General features: G+C 43.4%; 2 protein-coding genes across 8 annotated transcripts; both read left to right on the top strand.

Annotated features, from left to right (window-relative positions):
* Positions 1-617: 617 nt before the first annotated feature.
* On the top strand, positions 618-6598 carry LOC101773940 (serine/arginine-rich splicing factor SR30). Of its 7 annotated transcripts, XR_002677904.1 has the most exons (16): positions 725-815; positions 1638-1730; positions 2316-2381; positions 2564-2638; positions 2742-2847; positions 2928-2974; positions 3044-3101; positions 3531-3580; positions 3763-3819; positions 3926-4014; positions 4094-4129; positions 4357-4412; positions 5258-5415; positions 5944-5977; positions 6058-6123; positions 6203-6595. XR_002677904.1 is itself a non-coding variant. In XM_012846554.3 (14 exons), exons 2-14 carry the CDS (start codon positions 1644-1646, stop codon positions 6239-6241), a joined length of 810 nt encoding a protein of 269 aa, XP_012702008.1. In that variant the 5' UTR covers positions 618-741; positions 1638-1643; the 3' UTR covers positions 6242-6598. The 7 variants fall into 7 exon arrangements, 2 of the variants coding, with proteins under 2 accessions (XP_012702008.1, XP_004967504.1); XR_215132.3 differs by lacking the exon at positions 4357-4412; XR_215130.3 differs by lacking the exon at positions 4357-4412 and having other exon boundaries at positions 5237-5415.
* Positions 6599-9374: 2776 nt separating this feature from the next.
* Positions 9375-10364, top strand: LOC101773526. The gene has a single exon (XM_004967445.3). The coding sequence runs from the start codon at positions 9490-9492 to the stop codon at positions 10204-10206; it is 717 nt and encodes a 238-aa protein (XP_004967502.1). The 5' UTR covers positions 9375-9489; the 3' UTR covers positions 10207-10364.
* Positions 10365-17945: the final 7581 nt, after the last annotated feature.

Raw genomic sequence — 17945 nt, 5'->3', positions numbered from 1 at the left:
AAACATAAATCCCCTTTCGATAAAAAAAAAAACATAAATCCCTTGCTCCAAACGTTCCGGTAAAAATACTAGGCGTGTGCAAATTATGATTCAAGCTCGGTTTATTGTTCCATCTAATTGTTTTGTGATCCTAAGGATGGAAGATCATATGGAGGAGACTCCTTGAGCTTGAAGCTGTGCTAAAGCAGTCAAAAATAGGAGAGAGGCTGTTGGCTATGAATGATTTTAGCTAGATAATCGGCTATGTTGTATTTCTTTTGCTAGGTTTTGATATAACTATAAGAGTATATGTTAGACTTGTTATTGGTCGCTAGCTGGTAGGTTCTCTACCAAAATTTGAATTTCTAGTGTAGTTGTTTAGGACTGTAACTTTTGGGAAAATGTTTAAAAACAAGCGAAACCATTATATCCTCACGTACAAAACAGCCAATAATCATGACCTGCGACTGGCGAAGGCATCAGGATTCGATCCATCACATATCATCACAGTTGAAGCCCAGAGCAGCCCACATGCCACACCGTCAGCACTCAGCGCGACGCAACCCGGCGCGGCGGCGCACACGCACGAATCTAGAAGCATCCCCGCAGACACAACCCGCAGCCGCCAGCTATATCACTATCAGTCTATCACCACGGGGTTGCTTGTCAGCGTCGCAGGCTCCGTCTGCTTCCGTTCCACCACGCGGCGTCGCCTCCCGGAGTCCCGAACCTTCTCGAGCCCCCCCTCCTCTCCCCCGGAAGGTGCGCCCTCATAAATCCCCACACACTGCCCAGTTTCTTTCTCTTTCGTTCGCTCTAATTTTGTTTCAATCATGGTATGATCCCCAACCTCTCTTTGCCGTCCCTCTCTCGTCGCCTCTTCCCTTTCTGTGCTTTGATCTGTGAGGCGATCGAGTCCAAACCTCTCTTTCTCCTGTGTTTGATGCGTGGTGCGTTGGTAACCCAATCCATTCTTAGCACCGTCCGATTAGGTTCTTGGCCATCTTGTTCAGCTGTCATTCAAACTGAATTTCGGGGGATTTAACCGAACCCTTCGCGCTACGTTGAAGCCCACCCCGTCAGTGTATTTTTTAAGGCATAGTTGCTACCATACCTAGATCATCTCAAGCCCTGATGCAGATGATTGAAAACTGTGTGTGAAATACGTATGTGTAGTTTGATTACTTGCAGATCAGCAGGTAATGGGAGAAGGAGAATATGTCATAGGCTCATATAGTCATATATAGTGCTCTTGTTACATTTTCCCCACGAACATCGTTTCTTCATTGGTTAAGGATGCTACTTCAGATTTTTTTTAAAAAAAGATAGTATTTTTCACAGTCCATCTTACAATACTCAGCAGTAAGCATTTAGTTGCCTCTCACCATGTTCTTATTGTTGTTTCAACTTTTAGGATATTTTAGAACCTGTCTCTTCCTATTACCATGCTACTAGTATAATCCTGAGAAAATTGGTGTACAATTTTAGGAAAAGGAAATATTCACGTAGAACTATATATTTTTTTTTGGGTTACCCTACTATCCTCTGCATATTGTGGCTAGAGACTTTGTGAAACTTCTAAAATCGCATTGTGCTTTGCCCCCTACAACTTCCCATATATGAGACTATGACGTGCTTACCTTCATGGTTGACTGCAGAAAACAATGAGCAGACGTAACAGCCGGACCATCTATGTAGGCAACCTCCCTGGGGACATCCGTGAGAGGGAGGTTGAGGATCTCTTCTACAAGGTGAGTTGTACTTATTTTACATGTACCTTTGTCGGACTTTTCATTTTTTTCAAGCAAGGACTAGATTGGTCAGAGCATATGTCAATTTCTGACCAGGTAATAACATTTTCTATCTCAGTAATATCAGTATCATATTAATGTGAGAATATTAGTTTGGAGTTTAAGTTTTGCATATTTTTCTGTTATGATATTAACTAGTATATTATCTGCAATTTGGTTTATGGGTTGCACATGAATTATTGTTTGATTTCAATCTGTGTTCTTTTCCTTGAGTTATGTCAACAAAAGAAACTTTGCATATGTTGTGTTTCTCTGAAGTAAACAATGTTCTCTGTTTTGTAATGTCGCAAAATCCATTTTACTGTGTCTCTACATGACCTGTGCTTTTAATCATCTATTAGTCTAAGACCACATAAGGCACGATTAGCAGCATTTGAAACCTTGATGATGCATGTAGTATAACAAGAAATGTCTTGCATAAGAGAATGGGTTCACACTGTAGTATTAGACATTAGTATATCTATTAAATCTTGTATGACAATATGCATGCCTTGATTTTTTTTTCTTCAATGTATGATTGGGCAGTATGGTCAGATTTTGGATATTGACCTGAAGATACCTCCAAGACCTCCTGGATACGCTTTCGTTGAGGTGAGGATAATTTGCTGTGGTCTTACTTTTAAATTTTATTCCAACAGCTCTATCGCTCTTTTCAGTTTTATAATCAATTTGATATCGTGTTTTGACCATTACAAATCCAAAGCAAACTAGCTGATAAAATTTGGTTTTGACGCAAACAATCTGTTGTTAACAAAAATTTGATGCTTTTGTAGTTTGAGGATCCACGTGATGCTGATGATGCAATTTATGGGCGTGATGGGTATAACTTTGACGGCTACAGGCTGCGGGTATGTATACCAAGATGCATGTTTACTTTATTCAGTGATTCTGCCTTAAGAGAGGACTTTTTTTTTCTTGTGCCTATATGCTGAAAATGTGTTTTCTACTCAGGTTGAATTAGCTCATGGTGGAAGAGGTCAGTCTTACTCTTATGATCGTTCAAGCAGCTATAGCAGCGCACGCCGTGGAGGTGTTTCTAGGCGTTCTGATTACCGTGGTTGGTACTTTTGTCTTATGAGTAAGTTTACCTACAGCTCAATGCAGAGATTCTCATAGTTCCATTTTCTGAACATGCAGTTATGGTTACTGGTTTACCTTCATCGGCGTCGTGGCAAGATCTGAAGGTACTGCCTTTGTAACTTACTTCTGCTTGTAGTGTTTGCTGGAAAGAACTTCATTTTACTACATTTCAGGACCACATGCGACGTGCTGGTGATGTTTGTTTCTCTGATGTATACCGTGAAGCCGGAGGTTAGTAGTTTGAGCACTCATAAACTCATTTCCTGTTGTTTCGTTGCAGCATACGGTCGTAAACATGATCACTAATTGCCTTTCCTGGTCGCTGTCCATAGCCGACTAGGCTGTGCTTGCTAGGTCGATCTGTGAATCTGTGATAGTTTCTGTGGCGCGCCTGTAAGCTAGAGGCTTGGGTGTGTGTGTGTGGTTTGCGTCTTCGTACTGGGTCCGGCTTTGGCTAGACCCCTTGTTCTCTTTTCTACCTTAATGAAATGGCACGCATCTCTCCTGCGTTGTTCAAGAAAAAAAACATGATCACTAATTGTTTATATCATGTTGCCTAAATTATTGCTTCATTTTCCTTTGAAATATGAAATCTTCAGGCTTTATTCTGAATTTCCACATATTGATGATATTTGTTCCTTCTTCTTTCTTGTGCTGCAGAAACTATTGGAATTGTGGATTATACAAACTATGATGACATGAAATATGCGGTGGGTTTTGCATGTATTCTACTCATTGCTTTCAATATGATCTTTAACTATTTTGTATCATCTATTATTGTTTCAGAGGGTCTATCTGACTGTTGAAGAGAATGCTCTAATTAAATGTGTGTCCTTTCCTGTTTCATGTAGCATGCTTTACTCTTATACATTTTTCTCTTGCCATATTGCAGATTAGGAAGCTTGATGACTCCCTGTTCAGGAATGCATTTTCAAGGGCATATATCAGAGTATGTTCTCTTGTTTTTCCGAATTTAGTTTTATAAATTGCTAAAATGCCTGGCATCATGTCTATTTGATTATGAAACCATGCTGATTTGTTAATCTGTTGCATAGGTGAGGGAGTATGATGCTAGATCACGAAGCAGAAGCCGTAGCCGCTCGTACTCGAGAAGCCCCAGTTACAGCAGGAGCAGGAGTCCAAAGTATGTATATGTATATGTGTTCACAAATTTTACATCCAAATCTTATGGCACCAGTTCTTATTTGTTGCTTCTTACTTAGATCTGTTTCCTGGTCACCATCACCTGTGGATGAAAGGTATGTGAATCTATATTGATGGAAAATGTACATTTGTGAAACCGAAAGTGCTAATGTGGAATCTGCATGCTATGCCTGCAAATTTATTGTTAGAAGGAGCAGGATACTTAGTACTTAATCCTCAAATAAATGGTGAAAGCAATCAGATCTTTCCCTGTGTCACCTTTAACATATGGTACAGAGTACATCTATGGCGCTCAAAATTATTGAATCCTCACTTTATGCAGACATGCCATCATTTTGTAGACTAGCCCGAAGATGGGTGCATACTGTAGTAAAATTGGTAAGAGAGTGCTATGTTAACTAATTTACTTCCTACCATGTGATATACGTCCAAAAAGCAAAATGCCTTTTCAGATCTTAGAGCCTGCCTTGTACAAACTTATGCATATGCAGCTCCACATTTTTAAGCATATGCTCTACCCTAACCTTCTAGATCATGCTCCTCGAAAGTTTTAAGTTTTGTCTCTACTACAAACTTCTGAAGTAGGGAGTGTTGCCAAGTCAGAGAGGGGAAATGGCTTATAGTATGCAGTAAGAGAGTAAAGAAAAGGGCATCACCAGAATTTAAGTTTCTTTCAAAACCATGGTTTTGTCACTTCTGCTGCTGTATCAATCAGTCATCTCTATAGCATGGCAGCACCTCTTTGTTTCGTCTCTCTCTCTCTCTCTTTTTTCTCATGGAGAAGCTTCAGTGCTCTCCTTATTTTTTGACTTCATACATCCCTAACCCTGAGTTCTTTGCCGTATTTAACAAATAAATGTACTACATATATGGACTCAAATTATGTTTCCTACTTCATATTTTAAAAGTAAAAACAAGGACTCTATATATGAAATTCACCTATGTTCACCATAGATTTTAATCATAGCCTGCTGCAAAAGAAATTCATTCTTTTTTTTTTTACTAAAGCCGGAAGGAAAAAACAAGGCTAGGTGCCTGAATTTTGATTGATATACTTTGGAATGCTTCGTGGTTTATAACACTCATGATATGTTTTTGTGATGTACCAATTTCTCTTTAAACTAGCATGACTTGAATTTACTCTGGTTCAGTGATTACTGATTAAACATACCGAGCTTGCTGGCTAACCTGCACTGCTCAAGGTTTGCTTTTGTTTTTCCTAGATCTGGCCATGCCCGCAATCTGAGGACTGCATTGGTAGAATATTGGATGTATTGAGAATCGGAGTGGATGGTTTGGGACTTTGGATAGTAGAGCTGGATTGTGATGCATGTATGACAAGTGGGCTACAACCAGTCTTAGGAGCAAGATAGGACTGACAGTAAGGATATTTAAAATGGATCTTGTGGTGTTACTGAAACAACTGTTGACTATATGCGCTTGAATTTCAATGGCACTAAATGGACCTTAAGTCACAAGTTTTTTGTTGAATTGATATTACCATCCTGGTAAAATTTTCATATTAGTGCTTCTTGCACACTAAAAAATTATGTTTTTTTAAGCATTTTATTGTAAATGTGCATTCTGAGCTTGCTCTTATCTCAAATAAGTTGACACTAATAATAATATTTAAGATGCACTTTGCTTAGTTTGCTTATTTGCAGTTCCAGTTACGACCTGAATACCTGATAGGCTTAAAAACAATATTATTTTATTGGAAGTATAAAGCATAAACACCAAAATGTGTACTAAGCATTGTAGCTCCCCTTATGAACCAATCCATTTACATGCTGTGAAATATTATCTTTTTATGAGTATCTCAAATGGTATGTTAGTTATGATACAATTTTATATCGGTTCTATTAACGCATCATCAAGTAACAAATTTTGTTTCTGGAACCTTCTGCAGATCGCTATCTAGATCCCGATCCCCTGTCTCTTCTGTAAGTGTTCCAAGCTTCTCATTACTCAGCTACACCATGAAATGGCTTGTTCAAATGCAGTTCATTTAACTCTTTTGCAGCCTTCTCGTGGAAGATCTGCAAGCAGAAGCCCCAGGAGCAGAAGCGCATCCCGTTCCCGTTCTCCTGTAATGGCAAACTTCCTGAGCAATCGCTTATTGTGTCGCTAGGAACATTCATGCTAATCTAATCTTTGCTTGCTAGCAGGTGAGATCTGATTCAACTAGGGAACCCTTGAAGCGGTGAGCAATTATTACCAGAGAAAGGAAAGGAAGTTGAGAACATGCACTACCATCACAATGATCTGAATGATTCTGTTGTTGCCACTGCTCCCCCTCATTTGGGAGGTTTGCTTTTATTTAGTATTTAATAATTACATTATTATATTGCTAAAGAGTAAAGAGAGTCTTACTAGGCATAGCGTACTGGTGTAAACTGAACTTCTATGTCCTGGGCCCTTGGCACTCAGGACTGAACTTCTATGTCCTGGGCCCTTGGCACTCAGGTTTCATCATCAGTTCAATTGGTCACTTGCAAACACAGTTGTGCGGTCGATGTACTCAGTTATTTGGTTTATCGGTGCTACCTATATGCTATTACTCATTAGAATGATTCAGTTTTGAGCTTCTTTGGAACATGTAGCATCATCGTGCAACTTGGACCAGATTTGGCTGAATTCTGCTAGTTTTGTTCCTTGTCTTTTAAGCCAAAGTAGGTTGACAACGGTGTTTTCTGTTGAGTTCTGAGCGATTGAAGCTTAAGCTTCTCAAACCCCACCGCCAAACCCTGACTACCTTGATCCATATCTGCCGATGAGCATGTCGACGCAAGGGTTAGGTTGGGAAATTTGACCGGTTGTAGACGCAAAACTTATCCGGAATTATGACAAGCTAATGACAATATTTCATGGTGCAGAAGCATGAGCTTGAAGATGTACTCCCTCCGTTTCCCTCCGTTTCAAATTACTATGTACTTCCTCCGTTCCTCCATTCCAAATTACTATTCATTTTGACTTTTCTAGTTCCTCCATTCCAAATTACTATTCATTTTGACTTTTCTAGCTTGAAGATGTACTCCCTCCGTTCCGTTCCTCCATTCCAAATTACTATTCATTTTGACTTTTCTAGCTTGAAGATATACTCCCTCCGTTCCAAATTACTATGTACTTCCTCCGTTCCGTTCCAAATTACTATTCATTTTGATTTTTCTAGATATTCCTTCCTCCGTTCCAAATTACTATGTACTTCCTCATTCCAAATTACTATTCATTTTCTAGATATATCATTTTACTCCCTCTATTCCTCCCTCCGTTTCAAATTACTATTTATTTTGACTTTTCTAAATATATCATTTTTCTATGTATCTCCATTTTGACTTTTCTAGATATATCATTTTACTCCCTCTGTTCCTCCCTCCATTTCAAATTACTATTCATTTGACTATTCTAAATATATCATTTTTGCTATGTATCTAGATATAACTGTTTGCTATGTATCTAGATATAACTGTATATGTAGAAAATTCAAAATAAATTGTAATTTGGAACGGAGGGAGTAGGATGCTTATGATAAAATAATTATTCATTTTAAACTAATTAGCTTATCTTAAATGTTATATCTTTTAAAAAAGAAGAAAGTCATTGTTAGTATTAGTGTCCGATAGAAAAAATTGTGAATGCAACGTGCAGGACTGCAAGGCTAAGAATGAAACATGCAAGAAATATGTGAATAACATACCACTATGGTTCTTGTGTGTGTGGTACCAATTACCATGTATTTAATGGTTGCGAAATAAAATATCACAAGTGCCAGAAATTACAAAATAAACACTATCCTCATAAAAAACAAACAAAAGATTCAAAGTTCATCTTGCGGCAAAATGCGTCGAAAAATCAAATGGCTTCAAAGTTCCTCTTGTATGTGCCTGCTCCTTGTGTGGTACCAATTACCCTCAGGCTCAAATTTTCTGCACCTTGGAACATATTTCCAGAGTAGAAGTACAAACAAAACCTTTGATTCCGTGGAGGACTCAAACACAGTGACCTCCTCAGAATATTATACAAATCGCCCCTGCTTAGGACCCTCTGTAACAAAACGCCCCCGACTTGGCTGGCGTTCTTCCACTCCCGCAAGTAAGAAAGGGAGTACTCTTCACCGATTAGGCAGGTCCGTCCGGTTCCTCTCGATCGTCTTAAGCCGGCCGCCACGTGTACAGACCCCACGTGTTTCCTTAATATCGAAACTCTAGTTCCACAGTCAATCATAAAAGAACAGTCTATTTATGGCATTTAAATCCATCCGTGATGATTTCTCGACAGTATGGCATTGCTTGTGGTGGCAATCTTGATCTCGAAATTCTGATTCCGCGATCGCCCGTTAGGAAACGCTCTATCTGTGCATGCGCTTTCCCACATGTTCCCTTAATATCGGAACTTCAATTCCATAGTCGACACGTAAAGAATGTTTATATTATGACACGTGCACACTCCCATGTGCACAAAACCTACGAAGTATTAATACCGCGTGTCCTTTCAACGTTTTGTTCATTGTCTTTCTTTCTCCACATCAGTTCACTTTATCTTGATCTTACCATTTCTATCTTAGAAGATTCAGTAGAGGGGCCGAAGCCTTACCATTTCTATCTTAGAAGATTCAGTAGAGGGGCCGAAGCCTTGTGCAACCATGGACACAACGTTGATGGAGTGTAGCGACAATGCCACTTTTCCCCCTTCTCCCTTTACTACACCACGACACCATCCTACATATAGTATAGCAACTCAAAGTAACATGGTGTATATACGTTTTGAGTTCAGCAAAGGATTGTTGGGTTATTATAAACGATTTGCGGGGATTCTATTTCACCCGTGGTGCATGTGTGTTGTCATAGCTTGTCTTGGTTTTAAATCTATTCATGATGATCTATTAACAACATGGCATGCTCACGATAGAAATACTCTATTTCTAAATACTTCATGCGTGCTCTTTTCACGTGCAAAAACCTCACATCTACCAATGTTACACATCCCTAGACGCTTTGGTTTTCGTTTCCCAATCATTTTCTTGTCTTCCACCTCAGTCCTTTTCTCTCTCTCTTTTTCCTTTTATTTCTTCGCAAAAGTACTAAATTTTTTCTTTGTAAATATTTCTTAATTATTTTTAAAAAAAATATATAACTAAAAATATTTAACAAAGTTCAATGTATATTTTTTTGATAATTTGTAGAAAAAATTATTGACTAAGTTTTTTCCGAATCCGAAAATCAACATTAATAACATTTTTCCTCGAAAGTTATATAAATAATGTTTTCCAAAATGCCAGTAGAACCTACTACTCTTTCAGACTCTTTCCAGTGTCGCCAATCCTTACCTGAAGCCCAAGAAAGAAAAAAGCCCATTAAACCCCACCAAGCCGGCAAGCCGTGCAACTGTGCAAGCTGCCGCAGATCTTCCCCCAAACCCCCACCGCCGCCGCAAGCACCGCCGATCGAGCCGCACCATGGAGGACGTCGTCACCGACGTGCCGCCGCCGTCCCGCTTCTCCCCCGACGACCTCGACAACTTCGCCGCCCCGCCGCCGCAGCCCACCCCCATCCTCGTCGTCTCCCCGAGCCCTAGCCCACCCGCCCCGCGCCTCCTCATCGTCCTCATCTCCCGCACCTCCCTCGCGCTCCTCGCCTCCCCGCCGCCGCTCCACGCGTCCCTCCTCCTCCCCGACCTGCCCCTGCAGCCCCACGCGCCCGTCCGCGTCTACCTCCACCCCTCCGGCGCGCTCCTCGCCGCCGCGCACGGCGCCGTCCCCGCCCACCGCGCGCGCGCCGCCGCCAAGGCCCTCGTCTCCAAGCTCCAGCCGGAGGAGGTGCTGGTCCTGGACGCGGTCCGGAGCGCGTCGTACAGGGGCCGGCTCGCGGCCGACGAGCCCGTGGAGGGGAAGCTGGAGACCCGCGCCGCGCGGTTGCAGGGCGGGGTGGGCGCGGCCAGGGCCGTGGCGGCGCTGGCCCCGCCCGGGAGCGTGGTGGACGGGCTCGGCGCGGCGGTGCTCGCGGAGTGCGAGATCCGGGGCAAGGCGGCCAGCATGGTGGTGACGTGGCCGGCGGGCGCGAGGCCCGCGGAGTTCGGGGTCATGCGGCGCGTGGCGGCGGAGCTCGGCGTCGACACCGTGAAGATGACAGCCAGGGTCTCCGGCCGGGCCGAGCTGGATGCGTTGTACACTTAGGATTGAGATGTTCTCTGTTAGTGCTTCTGATTTCGTTTGCTGTGTCGTTGAGCCGTCTGACGAGTTGGGTTTAAGACAATTTGGGGAGAAATCTGAGATGTATCAGACGAGTTTGGAGTGATTTGATATATGAATGAATCTTTAACAAATTCTGATCTCGCTTGTGTCATTGCTGCCTTGCTTATGCTTCATGACCATGAAAAATGGTTGCCGCTGATCTGTGATCACTGATCACTGCCAGCCAGACAGCCACTCCTTTTTCTGATGAATGTTCAGTGAAGGCTCGCTGGGCTTCCCTTCCTCACTTCGAATGGGTCTCTGCCTATTCACTTGATTTGATTTGCCTGAGATTCACAACGTGCAACCTAATTTTGTAGGTGAACCCTGGCTCTGTGCTGTTGACGAGCCAAGCCCCTGAGTTTATAAAGTGAACTCGTGTCCGGCGATTTGCCAGGATGTTGTGTTCAATGCAGTTGTTTCTTCAGTTAAAAAAAATCAGCTTACAGACAGTAGTAGCAGCTTGTGGAATCATTGTAAACACAGACTGCTAATAACGCGCGAATTGGTTGGGTGTTTCTGTCTATATACTCAACACAGCAATATAACACATTGGATAGTGTTTCCTGCAATTTGTACAAGTGGAATCGAGTAAAAAATAAAACACAATAAAATAAGACAGAGTAGTGACAATTAAGCATATTTGAAATAAGATGCTACATTGAGATTTAAACACATTGGATAGCGTTCTTAGACCCAATAGCATTTGAAAGCCTGAAACAAACCCGGTCATGGGCTGGGCTATATTTGATGGGTTCCAGGTTGTTCATCTGGATCAACATGACAACATGTGTAAGCTCTTGTTAATCCAAGGCTGAAAATCTGAAACGAGGACGCTTGCTGGTGGCATCTGTTTAAGTGAATCGCAATGCCTGCAAAACTGAGCTTCAATGTCATTTTAGAGAATTCTCTTGAACGAATCTTTAACGGGAAGGAAAATTCCTGCCTTGCACTTGAACCGTCAGCTTTATGTTGGGTGGATTGGCTGTTTTGCTTATTTGTGTGTGATTGAGTGTAATTTGTTCAAGAGAATTCACTTGTCTGAACAATGCCTGAATGCTGATGTCGTTGACGTTCCAGGAGCACCTGGACGAACAGGACGACATGAAGTCATTAGTTGTCTGAACAATGTTGGCAGCAAATGTTATGTTCAATCGAATTGCAACGCCAGCAAATCTGGACGCCGATGCCGTTTCAGATGACCTTTTGAGTCCTTAGCGGGAAGGAAAAAGATTGAGACGCTTGCAGCCCGCCTCCTTGGTACACCGCCGGCGCGGTGCATGGGATGGGATGGCAGGAAGTGGGGGATCGATGGCCCGGCGCCGAGCGGAGCATGACCACCCGGCGCCGGCGGCAGCTCCGCCTCAGATTTCCCAGTCCACGCAGCCCACGCTACACTGCTGGAGCAAGAGCAAGTCTGGGCTAGCCGCCTCGCCGCCGTCGACCTCCGCTAGCCCCGCCGCCATGCGTCCCACGCGAGCCTCCCTGTAGATTCACTGGCCAATACGTTCATCGGTATCCCCGCGCATGCCGCTCACGGTCCGCACCTCTCCGGAGATGCTGCCGCGGCGGCGCGGCGGGTGCTGGGTGTCCTGAGATGGTGGCGGACCTTGTACATACGGCGGCTGCTCCGCCGCCGGCCCTGAGTATTTTCAAAACGCCCCTGGTTTGGACCGCGATTAATAGCCGCGATCAAAATTGGGGGTTATTTTGTAAAATACCGGACCTAATATTTGCATAAAGGCCCCTTATTTGGATCGCGATTATTGATCGCGATCCAATTTAGGGGTATCTTTGCAAAATTCCGAATCGAACATTTCTGTAAGGACCCCTGATGAACGGCTCGACGCCAGCCGGTCCACCGGCGTCCGCCGCCGCCGGACCTCCTCACGCTCTGTTCCAGCCGGGCTTGAATGCATATGCTGTTCGATCAGGACTTGCCCCAGCGTTGCTCCGGCAGCAATACGCGCGCGCAGACTGCCGCGCCCATCGGTGCTCGAAGCCGGGCGCTTGAATGCAGCTGCCAGAGACGTCTCCTCTCTTCCCGTGTCTCCCTTTCCCTGCCGAGGAAGGGCTGGAGCGCGACGTGTCTGATGAATTGCGACGGCACAGTAGTGCTGATTTTTGTGATCAGTCAGATAACCGTGATGCCTAGCTTTCTGATGATTCGAACAGCAGCAAATACCTGAATGTGCTGTCGTTGACGTTCCAGGAGCACCTGGAGTCCTGGAGCAGCACAGCGACATGAAGTTTTCAGTTGTTGCTGAGAAATGTTGGTAGCAATGCTATGTTCAATCCAATTGCAATGCCAGGGATGCCGTTGCAGATGATTCTTTCGAGTCGTTGTCGGCAAGGAAAGAGACTGTTGAATTTGTTAGAGATATTAAACGTGTTATACTAGAGTTGTAACCGAACATGTCTCATAGATAGATGGACTCCTGTAGTTTGCTATCGATAGAATAGAACTTAAGTTAGGAGTCCTAGTTTAAACTATCTTAAACTATCTATATCTGTAATTCTTGTTCTATATATATAAACATGCAACCTATGGTGAGCTAAGATAGGCAACCATAGTTACCCCATAATCTTTCATGGTAATCAGAGCCGCCTCTTCCTAGAATAGATCTAAAGAAAAAAAATCCTGTCAGCACATCCTCGCGACAAGGGGGCCGCGACGCTGCTCGTGACGCTCCTCCCCGCGACGTTGCAACAGAAGTGCGCAACTCAAGATTGTGACGCTCCTCCTACACGACAAACAAGATGTCATCGTCTTCTTCTCATGATGGAAGGCACCAATCCTCTTCTTTCGGACATCCGGTGGTGGACAAGCTTACACGGGATAACTTTGTCCTGTGGAAAACTCAGTTCCTGCCTGCTGTTCGAGGCGCCAAGGCGCTTGGGATCCTGGATGGAACTATCGCCGAGCCGCGACAAGTACTTGAAGCTGAAGTCGACGGCAAGAAGAAGGAAATTCCCAACCCAGAGCATGACTCATGGGTGGAAAAAGATCAACAGCTACTCAGCTACCTGGTGAATTCGGTCTCCAAGGAGGTCCTCGTCGGGATCACGACTGCAACAACCTCTGCGCAGGCATGGAAGGCGTTAGGGGCTATGTTTGCAGGACAATCAAGAGCGCGGATTACGAATCTGCGCATGCAATTGGCCACCACCAAGAAGGGCAGTCTTACCACGGCAGCCTACTTCAACAAGATGCAAAACATCAAGGATGAGCTCGCGTCAGCCGGCGTCGTCATCAACGATGATGAGGTGGTTGCTCACCTACTTAATGGTTTAGATTATGATTATCACCCCTTTGTTTCCTCTATGATGGGCCGGTCAGGAGATCTTTCACTTTCTGAATTATATTCGCTACTTATGGAGTACGATCTTCGGCTCGAGATGTATCAAGGAACCGATCAATTTCAGTCTTCAGCTAATATGGCATCCCGTGGTCGTGGAAGCCGTAGTCGCTCTGGTGGTCGACGTGGAGGTCGATCCAATTCAGGGCGTAATGGACAAAACAGCAATCAAAATTTCACCAGTAATACTCAAGGCAACAGCTCGCAAGGCACAAAGAAGGTGCCGTGTCAAATATGCAAGAAGACAAATCATGAAGCAAATCAATGCTATTTTCGTTACGAGGAAGACAACCAGTACCGTGGGCGGCCAGCAGGAGCTTATGGTGTTGATACAAATTGGTATGTGGACAGCGGGGCCACTAACCATATCACCGGTGAACTTGACAAGCTGACCGTCCGTGACAAATATAGTGGCAATGAACAAGTTCATAACGCCAGTGGCAAAGGTATGAGTATTAGTAATATTGGGCATACAGTCTTTCATACCCCTTCCAGTAAACTTGATTTGAACAATATTCTTCATGTGCCCTCTTCTGCCAAAAGCCTTATTTCAGTTCATAAACTTGCCAAAGATAACAATGCTTTTCTTGAATTTCACCCTGATTTCTTTCTCGTTAAGGATCTGGAAACGAAGAGGACTTTACATCACGGTAGATGCAAAGGTGGCCTGTATCCTCTCATTCCATCAAAAGAAAAAATAGAGTCAAAGCATGAAGCCTTTGGAGTCCATGTCCCTTCTACATCGTTATGGCATAGTCGTCTAGGTCACCCTGCTACTCCCATAGTTCAGAAGATCCTTAGCTCAAATAAATTGCCGTGTGCTAGTTCCAAGAATGTTGAGTCAATTTGTGATTCATGTCAAAGGGCCAAGAGCCATCAACTGCCTTATTCCGTTTCCAATAAAATTTCTAGTGCTCCTCTTGATCTGATTTATTCTGATGTGTGGGGGCCTGCACCCATCTCTGTTGGGCGTTATAGCTATTATGTTAGCTTCATTGACGACTATAGCAAATACACTTGGATATATTTGTTGAAGCATAAATCTGATGTTTTTCGAATTTTCCAAGACTTTCAAAACTTAGTAGAAAGACAGTTCTCTAAGAAAATTCTTTGTGTTCAATCAGATTGGGGAGGCGAGTATGAAAAATTAAATTCCTTCTTCAAGCAAATTGGGATCACACACCGTGTGTCTTGTCCTCATGCTCATCAACAAAACGGTGCTGCTGAACGCAAACATAGACATATTGTTGAAGTTGGTTTAGCTCTCCTTGCTCATGCTTCCATACCTTTAAAATTTTGGGATCAAGCTTTCCTTACAGCTACCTATCTCATTAATATTCTTCCCAGCAAGGTTATTGATTTTGAAATTCCTAGTACTCGCCTTTTTCATGATGCACCCGATTATAGCAATCTCCATGTTTTTGGCTGCGCTTGTTGGCCTAATCTGCGGCCATATAATTCCAGGAAGTTATCTTTTCGATCCACTCAGTGTGCTTTCCTTGGCTATAGTTCCATGCACAAAGGTTTTAAGTGCCTTGATATCTCCACTGGACGCATTTACATCTCCCGTGATGTCGTTTTTGATGAAGCTGTGTTTCCCTTTTCAAAGCTCCATCCTAACGCCGGTCCCTCTCTTAGAAAAGAAATTGTCCTACTGCCTTCTTCCCTTCGAAATCCAGGGGATGATGACTGTGCTGCATCTGATATTACTAATACTACTGACGTACCTGCTCCTTCTAGTGAATCTTCAGAGAAAATTGCAGGTCCCATGCCTATGCTCCCAGCGGTACCGGCACGACGTGGTGCACATAGCCCAGGCTGCAGCTCCCAGGTGGAAACGCTGTCTCCTCCCAGCTCGTCGAACGGTGCTGTTTCGCCTGCTACACCGCATGGGGGAACAGCAGTCCAGCTGCCGACCGCTGTTGCTGCACCAGAAGACAACAGTGCGGCGACAGGAGGGCATGCGTCTGAGGAGTCTCCACCTGGGACACCGCTGCATGCTACAGCATCAGGTGCACATGAATTTGCGCCCGGATCTTCTACAACCTCTAGTTCTCCAGCAGCCACACCTGATCCCCCGCGTCACCAAACACGGTTGCAAAGCGGTATTATCAAACCAAAGAAGCTATATGATGGTATGATTCGATATGGCATGTTTAGTGCTACTGGTGAACCTAATTCCGTTGATGAAGCTATTTCAGATTCAAAGTGGCGTGATGCAGTGGAAGTGGAATTTCAAGCTCTAGCTAAGAATAAAACTTGGCATCTCGTTCCAAGAAAAACTGGACAGAATGTTATTGATTGCAAATGGGTTTTCAAAATCAAACGAAAAGCCGATGGGAGTATTGATAGATACAAAGCTCGATTAGTTGCCAAGGGATTCAAGCAACGCTATGGCATCGACTATGAAGACACTTTCAGCCCAGTTGTCAAGATAGCTACAGTTAGATTGGTACTCTCTATTGCAGTGTCAAGGGGATGGTGCCTCAGACAACTTGATGTGCAGAACGCGTTCTTGCATGGTGTTCTGGAAGAGGAAGTTTATATGAAGCAGCCTCCGGGTTTTGAGGATACTAAAACACCAGGATATATATGTAAATTGGACAAGGCTATTTATGGGCTGAAGCAGGCGCCTAGGGCGTGGTACTCCAGGTTAAGTTCCAAATTAATCACTCTAGGTTTTGTGCCGTCAAAATCAGACATGTCTCTTTTTATATATCATAGGGGTGGTACAACTATTTATATGCTTATCTATGTTGATGATATTATTGTTACGAGCTCATCACCTGAAGCAGTGACAACTCTTCTCGCTGATTTAAAAGAAGACTTCGCACTAAAGGATCTTGGCAAATTACATTACTTCTTGGGTATAGAAGTTAAAGAAGATTTAGATAGCATAACTCTATCTCAAGCTAAGTATGCACAAGACTTGTTGAAGCGTGTTGGAATGCTCGGCTGCAAACCTTGCACGACTCCTTTATCTGCATCTGAGAAGCTGTCGAGCTATGATGGTGTTCCTCTCAGTCCAGAAGATGCTACTCGCTACAGAAGTATAGTTGGTGCTCTTCAATATTTGACAATTACACGACCAGATTTATCCTTTGCCGTCAACAGAGTATGTCAATTTCTTCATGCACCGACCTCTGTTCATTGGACTGCAGTTAAAAGAATACTTAGATATGTACAACACACCATTGGACTCAGGATGCATATTCAAAAGGTATTGTCGTCATTCATCAGTGCCTTCTCAGATGCGGATTGGGCAGGTGATACAGATGATAGGCGTTCTACTGGAGGCTTCGCCATATTCTATGGAAGTAATCTTATCTCGTGGAGTGCTAGAAAACAGCCAACTGTTTCAAGATCTAGTACAGAAGCAGAATATAAAGCGATGGCTAATGCTACTGCAGAAATAATATGGCTTGAGCAACTGATGACCGAACTTGGGGTTAAAGTGCAGCGCACCTCAATTCTTTGGTGTGATAATCTTGGTGCAACATACTTATCGGCTAATCCCGTGTTTCATGCTAGAGCAAAACATATTGAAATTGATTTTCACTTCGTACGTGAAAGAGTTATGAGAAAACAGCTACAAGTTCGGTTCATCTCTTCTGGAGATCAGTTGGCAGATGGATTTACAAAAGCCTTACCGGTTGCAAAGATGAATACATTTGTTCGCAATCTCAAACTTCAAGGTGGCTAGGAAAGTTTAGATTGAGCGGGGGTGTTAGAGATATTAAACGTGTTATACTAGAGTTGTAACCGAACATGTCTCATAGATAGATGGACTCCTGTAGTTTGCTATCGATAGAATAGAACTTAAGTTAGGAGTCCTAGTTTAAACTATCTTAAACTATCTATATCTGTAATTCTTATTCTATATATATAAACATGCAACCTATGGTGAGCTAAGATAGGCAACCATAGTTACCCCATAATCTTTCAGAATTGTCCGTGTTGTTCCCTTAGTTCAGTGAATCTGCTGTCAAGAGCTTGTAAGCTGAAGATGCATGGGCACACTCTGAAAGTTTTCCCGGGCGGTGATGCTGAAGATGCATTTACGACCTTTACTTTAAGACCATGGCTAATAACAGAGCCAATCTAATAGCCATATCATCTGTTGCCAATCTAATCAACTCACCTGTACATAATATAGCCTACTGACATCACTTTATTAAACTTATTCTTAGATCACGCCATGGTTTCTTGGAGAGCATAAAACTCGGGCCGACTGGCGGGCCAAATTTACTAACGCCTGAAACAAACCCGATCATGGGCCGGGCTAAATTTGATGGGTTCCAGGCTTCCAGCCCAGGAAGGCGA

This window comes from Setaria italica, chromosome V (genome assembly GCF_000263155.2).
Source record: "Setaria italica strain Yugu1 chromosome V, Setaria_italica_v2.0, whole genome shotgun sequence".
Taxonomy (NCBI): Eukaryota; Viridiplantae; Streptophyta; class Magnoliopsida; order Poales; family Poaceae; genus Setaria; species Setaria italica.
Note: the sequence above shows the minus strand (reverse complement) of the source record. Positions and strands in the feature narration are given on the sequence as shown.